Source organism: Rhea pennata, chromosome 5, assembly GCF_028389875.1.
Source record: "Rhea pennata isolate bPtePen1 chromosome 5, bPtePen1.pri, whole genome shotgun sequence".
Taxonomy (NCBI): domain Eukaryota; kingdom Metazoa; phylum Chordata; class Aves; order Rheiformes; family Rheidae; genus Rhea; species Rhea pennata.
The window spans coordinates 37,041,630-37,054,879 of NC_084667.1; the positions used below are offsets into that span (position 1 = coordinate 37,041,630).

Here is a 13,250-nt window from a genome sequence, read left to right on the forward strand (position 1 = left end):
CTGATAGTGCCATTTCAAGAGACTGTTTCTTTTCCAATATACGTGCATTTCAAAACCTGTTATTTAGAAATGAGGGTCATTTTAGATTTTATGGGGCCTTCAAGAAATTCTTTTTTTTATGTACCTAGTATGTTTCTTCCTCCAGTTTTTCATGCTGTATCAAATGGGATTGTGCCTAGGTTGAACTAGATGATCTCCAGAGGTCCCTTCCAACCTGACTGATTCTGTGATTCTGTGAACAGATTCTTTACGCTATTGTATCTCATTTAAAAGTTACATATTTTAAAAGAAAATCACCATTTTCAATGTGCAGATGTATTTATTATTGAATACAACTGGATCTTCTGTATGTTGTTGGGCCTTTAGGATCTGTCCTGATATCTACTTGCATGCCAGATAACATAAAAGTACTTTAAAGAAATGAATCAATCTTTGGAAGAAATAAAACTGCCTTAGATTCAGTGAAAAAAACCCAGATTTTAATAAAATCATTCAGTATTTCTGGTATATTTCCTGAGTTTTATTAGTTTCTGTTTGAAATCTCTTTTTATCTAGTTCTCATAACATTTTTTCCAGTTTTTATGAACATCATTAAAAACAACAGGTGTTTTGTTTTAAAATTTAGATTAGTTGCTTTCTTTTGTCTTGCTGGATGAGAATTCCTCTGTTCTTTCTCTGTTAATGGAGTCTTTTTCATACTTGGAGATTTCAGCTTTTATCTGTTATCTGAGGAGCTGAGATTATGAGTAGAAATTTATAGCTTTAGTCTTGAACTGCAAGACTAGGGCTCTTCCATCTCTTGGAAGGTTTACTTTAGTTAAATATAAGTTAATTGGCTGAGTTAAAAGGTAATTTGGTAAAATTTAAAGGAGACCAGACTTGAAAAATCATAGTGTTTTCCTGACCTTAAAATTTGCACATTAAGGAATAAGTCTTCACATGATCACTGGTTAAAAAGCTAATGCCCAAAGTGCTAGCACTTACTAAAGATAAAATATTCAGGTACCTCTGAAAAGAAGTTACCAACTTATATATCTATAAGTATTAATAAAATTGTGCCTTTTTCAATTTCAGATTTTCAACATTGCTTCTGTTTTCATAATAAACCTACAAATCACTTAAAAATGCAAGAAAAGATTTTTGTATGTAGACATCAACTGTATTTCTATTGAATGCATATTTCATATTCTGGTTTTGATAGCCTTGTTAAACATGGAGATGCATGCTTGGAAACTGATGAATGTCCATGTTCATGGAAAGGAAAAGAATACTTTCCAGGTGACAAAGTCATTTCTTCCTGTCATACATGGTAAGCAGAAATCTTTATAGCAGTTTATTTCATTTTGATTATTTGGTTATATTTCTATTTCATCTTTATGTTTCTTTATTTGGGAATGATATAAAATCAGATTTGGGTAAAGCTTGATTTAGAAAAATCATTATTTTGATTATCAAGAGATCAGAATATTCTAAATTAATATTTCTTGGCCAATGTTCCTAAGTATAAGAAAAATCTTTCAAACAGCATAATTCAGGACCCTTTATGAAATTTAAGCTTTTTACTTTTTCCTTTCCAAATTTAGCATTGGACCTGAGCAATCTAAGTCGAAAATGCAGCCCAATGTTCATAAGTATAAATTTAAGAGATTACTTAGTACTGTTTACTGAACTTAGCAACAGGTAAATGAAATTGCTTGCTAATTCTTGTATGTGGAGGTAAGATAGTTGATGAATCAATTGTCTTTTAAAGGAAGTGTTCCAATAGACATTGATTGATAGGTTCACTCATTTGCATGTAGAGAGTTACTCCTTTTATTATCCAGTGTTGCAAATGTGGCAGTACCCTTGTACCTACGTTACTTTGCGAACTGTCCTGGAGCGTTCTCAGTAGAACTTTGTACGCTACCATTTCAATAAGCTTCACAAGAGTGATGTGAAAAAATACCAAATCTGCGTGATCCTGAAACAAACTTGTTTCCTGATGGTTTCTGCCTGTTTTCTTCTTTGTCCGCTGCTAAACGTTGCCAGCTGGCGCTAAACATTTGTCATACCAGAGCCTCAGAACAAACAGCCGTATTATCAAGCATCAGGATGTAGAGCTGGAGCCTCCCGCTTATCAGCGGAGCAGGTCCTTTTGTCCCCTTCTTTTAGCCTACCAGGGACATATAACTAGTGTCACCTGGTAAACTGCTGCTCCTGGCCTGCACAGCTCAATGTAGCCCAGTACAGTGAAGGCTTGTCCAGTCAGCACTAATCACTACCTTGTCTGGATGTCGTCGCCCCCTCCAGCCTTGTGCTGACTGCTACCTCTGCCTCTCGTCAGGTCCTCAGTATCTGCTCTAGAAGATATTTGTAGCCCTTTGGTCGACTGGTGAAGCGACTTACAAGCCATCTCCACTGGGCAGGCAGGTAAAGCGACCCGGGTTGTTCACCCCTTATTTTCAAAGGCCTCTCCGAGTGGACCTGGTGTGGGATTGCTTGCATCAGAAAGAGCCGATATATCCCATTTAGTCTGTATGAGACTTCACCAAAGGCAGCAGCAGTGCAGGCGGGAAGATATTGGATATTTAGCCTTCTCTCTTTTTTCTGAGGCCAGGTCCATTAATTCATGCACAGATCCTTAATGCGCTCATGGCTTTTTTTAGTCTTCCATGTCAAGAAGCAAAGATATGCAAAGTGATAATGGCTTTTTGGCAATCAGTTGTACACAGACAATCTGGAAGTCTGGAGCAAGCTGTGCTTCCAACAGAAATGACATGCTTGTCATGAAGTGCAGAAGGTCTTTTAGAGTGCTGAACAGGTGCACATAGGTGTATTTGATATTATGTGATATTATTTTATCGGTATGCTGGAAATGTGCATTTCTGCTGATGTGAAGCATGACAGTGCTATGCGAGCAAGCCCACATAAGCACTCATAACAGTTATCAATGACTTGAATGTTATTTAGCACACAGGAATACTGTAGTGTTGGTGTTCAGTATCATCTTATTAATGCATGATATAATATTAGTAACATAACTGTTAATCTCATTTCTCCATTGAACAATAAAATGACAAATAGAATAACTTGGTAAGTTGGCAAAACTATCTGTGGAATGCTGAGAACCTTCAAACCTAGCTCTGGGGTCTGGCTGGAACTGAAATTCGTTTTCCCAGATCGTGAGATGGACTAGTTTGGTTTTCACTGTAAACTGTAACTGCCTGAAGATGTTGTTAACTTGTATTAGTTAGATTATACGGAAATGTTTTTTTATACTAACTGCATATTATCAGAGCAGCTTTTTGGTACTGTATTGGGCAAGGTAAGATGGATGGTGCAGTAAAGCAGTGTTGGTTTGATGTCGTGTATTGAGACCCTTGATGGAACACTGGTTAGTCTCTGTGGCAATTGCTTATTTGAAATACCTATTTAAAAAGCTAGTCAAAGCTTAGAAAAAGCTGGTAATTCTGCTTTTCCAGCTAGAGCTCTCTAAATTCTGATACAAAAAATGTTAGTTTGCTTAGTATGAAACAGGACTGTGGTGCTGAAGACATAATTTATTTCTTGAAGCCTGCCTTTTGGCTTAAAAAGGATGCAAAGGAGCTCCCTACTCATTGCCTGTTAAGAAGTGATTCTGCATGAGCCCCTGATGGATCAGCATTTAGAGAAGGGTTTCGCTAGGCCCAGAGAAAAGCTGAACCCTAGTGTCTCTCAGACAGCAGGAGAAGCAGCACTTGTTCTTTCGGCTCAAATATACTTTCTTTCAATAGCATTTGTCTGTCAATACACTTGATTGGATTCCTCCCTTAGGCACTACCTTAAGGTGACCGGAATTAGCTCGGGTGAGTCCTACTGCCATCTGCTTGTGCTTTGTTAAAGCAAATACTTTTTACAGGTAGTACTTTTAACTTACTCTAGTTATATGTTTAGTGTATTTATATATATGATTATATAAAACACAAGCAGTGGGCTAAGCCAGTGATGGGATAAGCAGAGTCTTGGAAAATCTGGAAAATGACTCCAAATTTTTTTTAAGTTATGTGCTAAGGGAACAGAAGGAAACATGATCTTCTAATAACTGGAACTGCCCTTGGTTTATATACTCTTATTTTCTTGACGTTTGCCATTCTTACTAAAACCACAGTATTCTAACTCTGTCACGTATGATGGCAATATGAATAGAAATAAAAATAATACTGGCATAAAGCTTAATATTAGTTGGCACTTAAGGATTTGATATGACAAAAATTAGCAATTTATCAGGTATTTCTGTAAGTTAAATCCATACTTTATTCATAAGATGTGAAACACTATTCAGGAGAATACAGCTATGTGCTTGAAATTATATTGCATCGTGTGTTTAGTTTAGCCTGCATTAATAACCTGTATTTAGTTATACCTATGAAAAAATTGTATCAGAGGATGAACTCTGCAGAATTTATCAAAGGAAATTTTAAGTGTTTTAGATTTTAAATTTTTTAAGTGTCCAAGTGATTTAAGAACTTAAAAAAATAATATTTTCAAAGATTACTTGTGCATTCAGGAAATGAAATCTTATTCCGGGTTCTTTATAAATACATTTTACTAATGTAAAATTCCCATTGAAGTAGAGAGTGAATAAGAACTGTAGTAAAAAGGAATGTTACTGGTTGATTCTATGATTCAGATGGTACAGAAACAAATGTACTGGCAGAATATGATAAAGAAGGCTTTACTCTTGTGGTTCATTATTGATGTGGGTTACTAGAGAACAGATTGTATTAGTTTCGGAGGCATTTTTTGTTTTCTTGTTTCAACAAAAGACATGCCCTTCCAGTGTCCATATATCCTGGAACCTATAAAATCTAATAGGAAGAAACAATATGTAACAGTTTTTCAGATTTTTTTTTTATACTGCTTTTAATTAACATTTAAAAATGCTTCTGTCCACAGTCCTTGTACTTAGTAAGTCTGGCTGTATGTTCTTGCTTCTTCAGTGCAGTAGCTGTAATCATTTGTCCATGCTTAAGGTTGATATTACCATAATTGGTCATACATTTTTCAGCGTTTGCCAGCATGGATCATTTCAATGCACCTTCCATCCTTGCCCATCAATGTGTACTGCCTACGGGGATCGACATTACAGAACATTTGATGGATTTACATTTGACTTTGTTGGAACTTGTAAGGTTTATCTAGTTAAGGTGAGGCTTCTTTTTAAAAAACTCTGAAAAACTGGATTTATAAATTAGATAAACTTTCTACAACTGACTTGCATATGAAGTTTGTTGCTACTTGTGTTTTAATCCTTATTTACCATCACTCAAATAAATATAAAATTCTAAAGGACTTTATTTGGTTCTATGCAGTAACAGTAGTGTTAATCAAAACATGTGAGTTAGGAGAAGACAAAGCTTACATGCAAATTTATGGAAACAATTAAGGTAGACTTGTGGATTTCCAGTTTGATATGCAGAGTACAATCCTCTACACCTGATACCTGTTTCCTATCTGTACATATACTGAGCTTTATGTATTTTTTTTTTAAGCTTTGATGTTGCTTAAACTTTGAACCATGCATTACAATAATAACAGATATAAATATTGTTTATATTATATTATTATTATATTATATATATAATATTATATTATTATTATATTATTTATAAATATATAAATAGATATATTAGTTTTTATTAATTAAAAGTGACTATCCTATTGCTTTCTCTGCAGGGTACTTCTTCAACCAGTTTCTCAGTTATTACAGAAAATATTAACTGCTTTAATACTGGAATCATTTGCAGAAAATACATTTCCATTAATGTTGGAAAATCTTTTTTAATATTTGATGATGAAACTGGGAATCCAGTAAGTTTCATTCTTTAACACTGCTTAAAAGGTAACAAACATACTCTTTGGGGAGGGAGTGGTTCCTGTTCACTGGTAAGTAAATAAATAGATAAACGTGCAACTTCAATTGCAGGGGTACAAAAATCTTCACCATTAATGCTAATTGTATCTGTAAAGTTCACTGGAAATCTTAGAGAAAATCTAAGGTATATTTCAAGAAAATGGTAAATGATCATAATTCTTCTGTTTAGCCTTGATGTGTCTAAGGAAAATCTGGGCATTTCGAAGCCAGTAGGATTTTTGCTATAAATTTCACCAGAACTAAGATTTTAGTCTATTCTGGGATATAGTTATATAGGAGATATGCTCCTATACAGTTTCAAAAAATAAATTGCAGTTTCTGGTGTACTCCAAAGCGAGTTTCACTTCTTTTTATTTTTGGCTAAACTGCAAACTATTACTATAAATATTTAGTATTTATAACATCTAATATAAGTGGTACTATGGTTTATAGATTAGCTGCACAAAGTTACGCCTCTTTGTATTGTCTAATTAAACCAGACAGCTTCATCCTTGCTATAAATAACTCCAAGTCCGATTTTCGTGTAGGCAGAGAAAAATACTTTATTGCATTAAATAAGATGCAGTCCCTGGATGTACATAAACAAGTTCTCGTTTCAAGAAGACATTACATGCATGCTTATACCTATCTGTATTCAAAAAAGCATATGGCAAAGACTTTCTGAATGTAAGGCCATATCATTAAGTGAAAATCTTTCCTAGGAACTTTATGACTAGTTTTGCACCTCTCTGTAGAAACATTGAAGTTTTAATCTTCACTGCAGTTGCCATTATCTGTTCTATAAATTTGATATAAAATCAAACTCTAAAAAAGGAAATTCATAAAAATTCAACACTGTTCATAATCAAAATCCAGACCACTTTTATTGAGGCACATATTCCTGTGTGGCCTTCTGTCAGTATTGGGACTATTGTCTGAGAAGCACCTAGGTCTTTCATTTCACTGATGTTTTTCATTTCCTATCAAGTGAACATTTTGTAAAGAAATTCCTTGCATTATGAGTTGTTTTGGTTTATTTTGAATAGAGCTCATCCAGTTACATAGACGAACTACAGAAAATACAGGTATGGAAAGCTGGGTTTTTTACTGTTGTTCATTTTCCTGATGAGTACATCACTGTCCTATGGGATCAGAGAACAACAGTTCATGTACAGATGGGTCATCAGTGGCAGGTAAGTGGAAATCAACATATTTGATGCCATTTGTATAAGACAATTACGTAAGTCTTATAGGAAGCTATGTTATCATGGTTTAGAGAGTAGGTAATGTGTCAGGAATCACACAAACTCAGTGGCAGAGTCAAGCAGGGAAGCATTCAACTACCTTGTGAATTAAAATACTCTTTTTCATATACAGTACTTTTTGCAGTCACTATTCACTATCTAACTTCTGTAGCAAAGGAAACTAGTGTTTGGGGGCAGTATTCTCCTTCAGTATACAACCTTCATGTGACTGGAGTGGGTGTTACTTTATTGAAAGATCAAAAAGCATATTGCCAACAAACAGGTTACTACTTTGGGAGAAAAATCAGCACCCTTCTCAAAGGCTTGGAGGTTCTCAACATCATCATAGTTGTAAGGGAATGATACTGATGTTTTGAATGTTGTCAGAATATTTTCCATAGATTTATTATCAGAAATGGCTGAACATTTTTGGTTGAATTTAGCTAAAAGCATCAAATTCTGACAAGTTTATAATGAAGTAACTGAAAACAGGAACTTAAAGCAAGTTTGAAAATGACTGTGGTTGGTAGTGTTTCATATCCTGTAGAACTATATGAGCGTATATACATTTTCTTTCAGGGTAAATTGACTGGATTATGTGGGAATTTTGATTTGAAAACAATAAATGAGTTGAGGACTCCAGATAATTTTGAATTAACAAATTCACAAGAGTTTGGAAATAGCTGGGCAGCTATGGAGGTATGAACTCTAACAAAAATGTATTTGCTTGTAGATTTTTATTGTTACATTGTTTAATTTTTCTTTAAAATCAGAAATTCATTTCTGGAAATCCTGATCAGGCAGCAATAGAAATTGCAGTATCTGTGATTCTTGTAAGTATGAAATCCATTAGGCAGAAGAACAAAATAATCACTTTTTTTCTCTGTGCAGTGTTATAGCATAGAGAAGAATGATGTGCAGTATTCTGAATGTACAACTGTTTTGGAAGACATTTGAAGAGTAATGGAAATGGTTCAACAACCTGTCAACATACCGCATTATTTATGTAATAGAGGATCAATAAATATAGTTTAAGTTTTCTAATTCACTATCTCTTGAAATAGTTGTGTACTTTACATTAATGAATTTTGAATATTAGGCTTTGTATAGTGAAACTATGCTAAGTACATGGATTATGAGCTTGTTACTCGAAAGTAGACTATATTTTAAAGTAAAATTCCATTCAGTGACTTAAAAAGAAAAATGTAAAAAAAAAAAAAAAAAAAAAGCAGTGATAAAGACTGCCTGATGCAAATCAGGATGATTCCATCAAATGTTGAGCAAAAAGCTCACAACAATCATATTATTCCATTTATCAATTCTTAACTCAGTCAGTTGTTAGTGCAAGTAGTAATTTTTGCAGATAATGGAAGAGTTGAGGGCATTCCCTTTACACTGTTGTCAGCTTAGCGACTATTTCGCATCTGGGAAAAATTTAATTGTGAAACCACAGCAACAGAAAGAAAAATTATCCTTTCTATATGCTATGAATTTAAAATTTGAGCTATTTACCCTCCTGTATCTCATGGCATTTCTAGAAATGTTACTTCCTAGTAGGTAGAGTAAAAAAATCTGTTTTCTAACTCTTAAAGTCATCTGAGCGATATCTGTTGCATACATAAGCTGGACTGTTTGGGTGAATAGGGGCTGCAGATTGGGACTGCACAGCAGCTGTATTTAGAATTGCGTGTTTATGTTCTCCTATATTACACAAATGAAACTTCTCTTCAAATTGGGTATTTTTCCTTTTCTGCAGATTAGCATCCTTTTTAATTACATATCTTAGTTTGTCATAGCTCAAACATATGTTCCATAAATGATGCATTTGCTTTATGTCTCTTTAAAGACAAAACTGTTTTGTAAGTTTAAACCTAAAGTGGTTATGAAACAAATTTCACACCTTGATGACTTCTCTTTCTGGTTAAGTGTGTTGACGGCTCTGACATTCGAAATCCATGCAGTTTGAATCCACTTAGAGAGCCATTTGCCAAGAAAGAATGTGGAATTCTGTTAAGTGAAGCGTTTGAAGCTTGCCATCCTGTGGTGAGTTGTGATGACAAATAGAAAGATGTGAAAGCCTGAATGTGTATCACTGGAGAAAAACTCTTACCACGTTAAATCTTAATCTTGTTTTTCAAAACAGAATAATTTTAACTGCCATAGAAAAACAGAACACACAAAAGCCTAATCCATACATCTTCTGATTCCAGAAAGTGAATATTTAACTGAATCTGTCATAATGACTATCTGCACTTAGACAATAAGGTATCTGTTAGTGTCTCATTATATCATTTTGGCACCTAGTGTTCTACGCTTTGGTTAGTCCAATTAGTCTGCCTTATAATTAATGGAGAAAGAATTACACCTTGTTTGTGTTATCTTTTTTTCATGTCAGCTCTCATTTTCATAATCATAACCACTTGCTTTATTTTCCTCAAATATATTGTATATCAAGCACATTTGTTAGGTATGTTTAAATAACTTCACAGCTTCTAGGCAGTATCAAAATGGAGAGGTTGTTCCTAGAAAAAAATGAATACAGCTGACTCAGGCTGCCAGCTAAGGAAATAAATGGGCCATGCAACTTATTCTGACAGTCAGCAGGCTCAGGTTCACTTGGAGAATGGGGAGACTGATTTCTAGACGTAAAATGGCATATGCCAAGATGCTCAGGTATTGAGACTGTGTGCATTGTTTAAAGACTGTAAGTGTCAGACTGGGTACTAGGGAGAAGGGAGTTTTCTTGTAAAAGACAACCGGGAGTCTTACAGAGAAGTTTCATATAATACTATTTTGGAGCAAAATGGAAGTTGACATATAGCTTGTAGTAATGTAATACTGGCAGTCCACTGCCTAAGGCAGTGACCAAGTTTCTTCTAAGTTTGTAAGTATAATTCAAGTGTAAATCCATGTAGAACATGTAACTATTCAGTAAGGCAAATTAGCACTGACAATTTTCTTTGAAATTTTGTCATTTAGGACAAGACTTCAAAATAATCTAAGAAGGAAAAATCACTATTTCTACTAATCACTAATTGTCTAATTATATGAAGAGAATAAACCACTCATACGAAAAGGAGAATTTTCCATCTACCTCATTATTTCTTAATTTTTATCTAACTTTCTTAACACTTCTGAGATTTATTTATTTGTGATTATGTGAAGTGAGTTTCTGTTACTATTTCATAAGCTTCTGTAAGCTTTTATGTAGTTTAGGAAGGTTTAAATATTACAAAACTGTGCAAATCATAAGCTTGCAGGAACATCCTAGCACGTTTCTACTGGGTCATTGATTTGACTGTGCTGCTGAGTACTATACAAGACTTTTTAGATGTTTTTTAAATTAACTATTCTTTGTGTGTTTCAGCCAGACATTTAAAGTAAAACCTTTAATACTTAAGATATCTTATACGCTAAGCTTTGAAATACTTGCAGCTCTGTATTGAAATGACAGTTGCCAGTGTCTATATGAATAGGTTTTGATTAGTAATGTTTATGTTTCCAGATTGACGTCACCTGGTTTTACTCAAACTGCTTGGCAGATACATGTGGTTGTAACCAAGGAGGTGATTGTGAGTGTTTCTGTACAAGCGTATCAGTGTACGCGCATCAGTGCTGCCAGCATGGAGTGACTGTAGACTGGAGGTCCCCTAGAGTCTGTCGTAAGTTTATTTAGCCAGCATTATCAGTGGCTGCTACTGTATGTTAGACCCAGACTGGAGAAACCAAGCCCATTGAGTTCCCTGAGCCCAGGAATTTAAACACTGAGCCACAACAGCAAAAGTACTCAAGCGACTGCTAGGGAGATGAAAGATCAATAGGTGCCTCTCACTGTTCTTCATGTTCGTTTCGGGCCAACGGGATTGTAAGTTCCTTTTCATATTTGTAGATGATATACTATGTCATTTTTTCAGGTCTCATGGTGTGAAGGGAAAAGTCATGGAAAATCTGTGTTACGATATGGCATGGGTGGCATGTCCTGAAGCATTGATACAAAGTTTACAATTCATGTTACATCCATCTTCAGAAATTCACTTAACAGGGTCTAGAAAACGTATCTAGCTAAGAGCTGCCCCCAGAGCAAATGTGATGGATTAAAGTGTGGTGAAGCTAAACAAATAGGATTTTAAGCAGCACTTTGTCATTACTTAGTATCCCCATTCAGCAATGCTGAGAGGTTATAAAAAAAATCTGAGGCCTTGTTTTATGGTACCTAGTATGAATGCCTAGCAAGAGATGGTGATTTTCCCAAAAAAAGATGTCATGGAAGAGGGCAAGACTGAAATAATACTTCAAGGCAAACAAGCATTGTTCTAAATTTGCGGTAGCACAGTGTGATGTGCTCAAAGTTGCACAGGAAATTTGTAGCAGAGAAACACAGTTATACATAATTTTTGATAGAAATTGTATGCCTATATTTTAATGTCAGCATAGAAAGACAGCAAAGCTTAGTCTTAACCACTAGAGGTCACAAAAAGACAATTTTACGTATATTATTGTAGTACTTGTTGCTAAAATAGTATTTAAATTAGTGTAGTTTAATATTAAAAGTAATAAAATAAATACGTAGCAAGTGAATAAATGTGTGTACCATCTAACCTGGCCAGCTTCAGCAGTAAGAGGTAATGGAAAACCTGTTTATCTGTAGTTTTCAGTACTTCAGAATACCTACAATTATATTTCTTCTTTGTCTTTTTTAGCTTATGACTGTGAATATTTCAACAAAGGTAAGTCTGAAAGGAGCTGATAAAACATCAGTAGAATATTTGTGTTCTGTATATATCTCTTAATACTTTGTATGAAAATGTGTTGATGAAAGCAGTTGCAAGTGATATCTTATTTAAATAACTAAGGTTCCATATTACTGGTTTATTTTGCTTTTCTAAAAGCTTTTAATTTCCTGACCTTTTTTAATGTTGGTCTTGGATCTTTTTCACGAACATATATTTAACTTAGCTGCTTTGCTTTTATGGATAATGAATAAATCATTAAGTGATTAAAAGAATATTCAGCCCAATAGTACTAGCGGCACTACTTGCTTAAGGCGTATTGCACTTCAGTGTTGATACCTGATGGTTCTGTTAGACCAGTTATGTTCTCCTGTGCAGCCCCTGGAGGGAGCCAGTTGGTAAGATATATTTCAACTTTTTGTGATTAGGGAATGGATATTCATATAGGTATACCCACCTCACTTTAAATTCCTAAGTGAAAATCATTGCAACTGCATAAGAGTGGGTTTCAGAGAGGGGTGCCAAATTGGTTCAAGGTGTTTGAGTAAAACGTAAGTAGTTAATCTGCACTAGGCTCTGTATTGCTCTGGTAACACCGCAATCAGTATTCAGACTATTTTGAAGTTATATTGAGAGTATCTGCATAGTTAGACGTAGCATAGATATTACTACGTAAACCAGCCTGTTTTGAATAACGGTCAGGGCTTCTACTGTTTTATAACTGTTTGTGTCAAATTTGTATAGAAGCCAGCCTGTCTAGATAGATGGTCTGTGATATTTTGGTAATGTATTAGGCTCTATATTCAGCAGCTAACCCCAGGAATAGTCTTAGAGAGGGAATGAATCTAAGTTAGAAGAGGCTTGTGCACCATGTGTCAAGCCCAAAGTATATGACCAAGAAATTTAATGTCTTTGGTATACAGATTTTCGAAAAAATTTTGACTGGGGTCAGATTGCTTAGATAGAAGAATTTTATCCTAATCAGTATTAAATTTTTATTTTAAATAAAGTCCAATTGCATGTAAGAGATTATTGTAGTCTTACATTTCCTTTTTAGTTTGGTTCGGTTTGCAAATGACATACAGTCGGACACTAGGTAATATTACTGCAGTTAAAACAGATTGAAGTGCAGTGCCCCTAATACCTGCAGTGGCAATGAAGTGAAGTTAGGTGTTAAGAAGTACACTTTTGAAGTGTGGTATTAGTTTTACTTGTTAGTAAATTCTCATTGACAGAAATCAGTATGCATAGTAGAGGGTTGTACATGTGACTACCATATAACAAACATGGTTATAATATACTTCCTGCCTCTTACCTTCCCACTGCTTGGTTATCCAGCTCGTCTGTATTCAACATGGGATGTTTCAGAGCTGCCAGTGGGGCAAAAAGTCATTGCAATGCTGA

At 34.7% G+C, this 13,250-nt stretch overlaps 1 protein-coding gene across 1 annotated transcript in view; it reads left to right on the forward strand.

Annotated features, from left to right (window-relative positions):
- OTOG (otogelin) overlaps positions 1–13,250 on the forward strand; it is a 108,870-nt gene that overhangs the window by 50,222 nt on the left and 45,398 nt on the right. The window contains exons 23-30 of the mRNA XM_062576447.1: positions 1,202–1,309; positions 5,027–5,165; positions 5,695–5,829; positions 6,919–7,065; positions 7,696–7,815; positions 9,043–9,159; positions 10,622–10,778; positions 11,817–11,843. Of these exons, the coding sequence (XP_062432431.1) occupies positions 1,202–1,309; positions 5,027–5,165; positions 5,695–5,829; positions 6,919–7,065; positions 7,696–7,815; positions 9,043–9,159; positions 10,622–10,778; positions 11,817–11,843 (950 nt within the window). The remainder of the gene's footprint in view (positions 1–1,201; positions 1,310–5,026; positions 5,166–5,694; positions 5,830–6,918; positions 7,066–7,695; positions 7,816–9,042; positions 9,160–10,621; positions 10,779–11,816; positions 11,844–13,250) is intronic.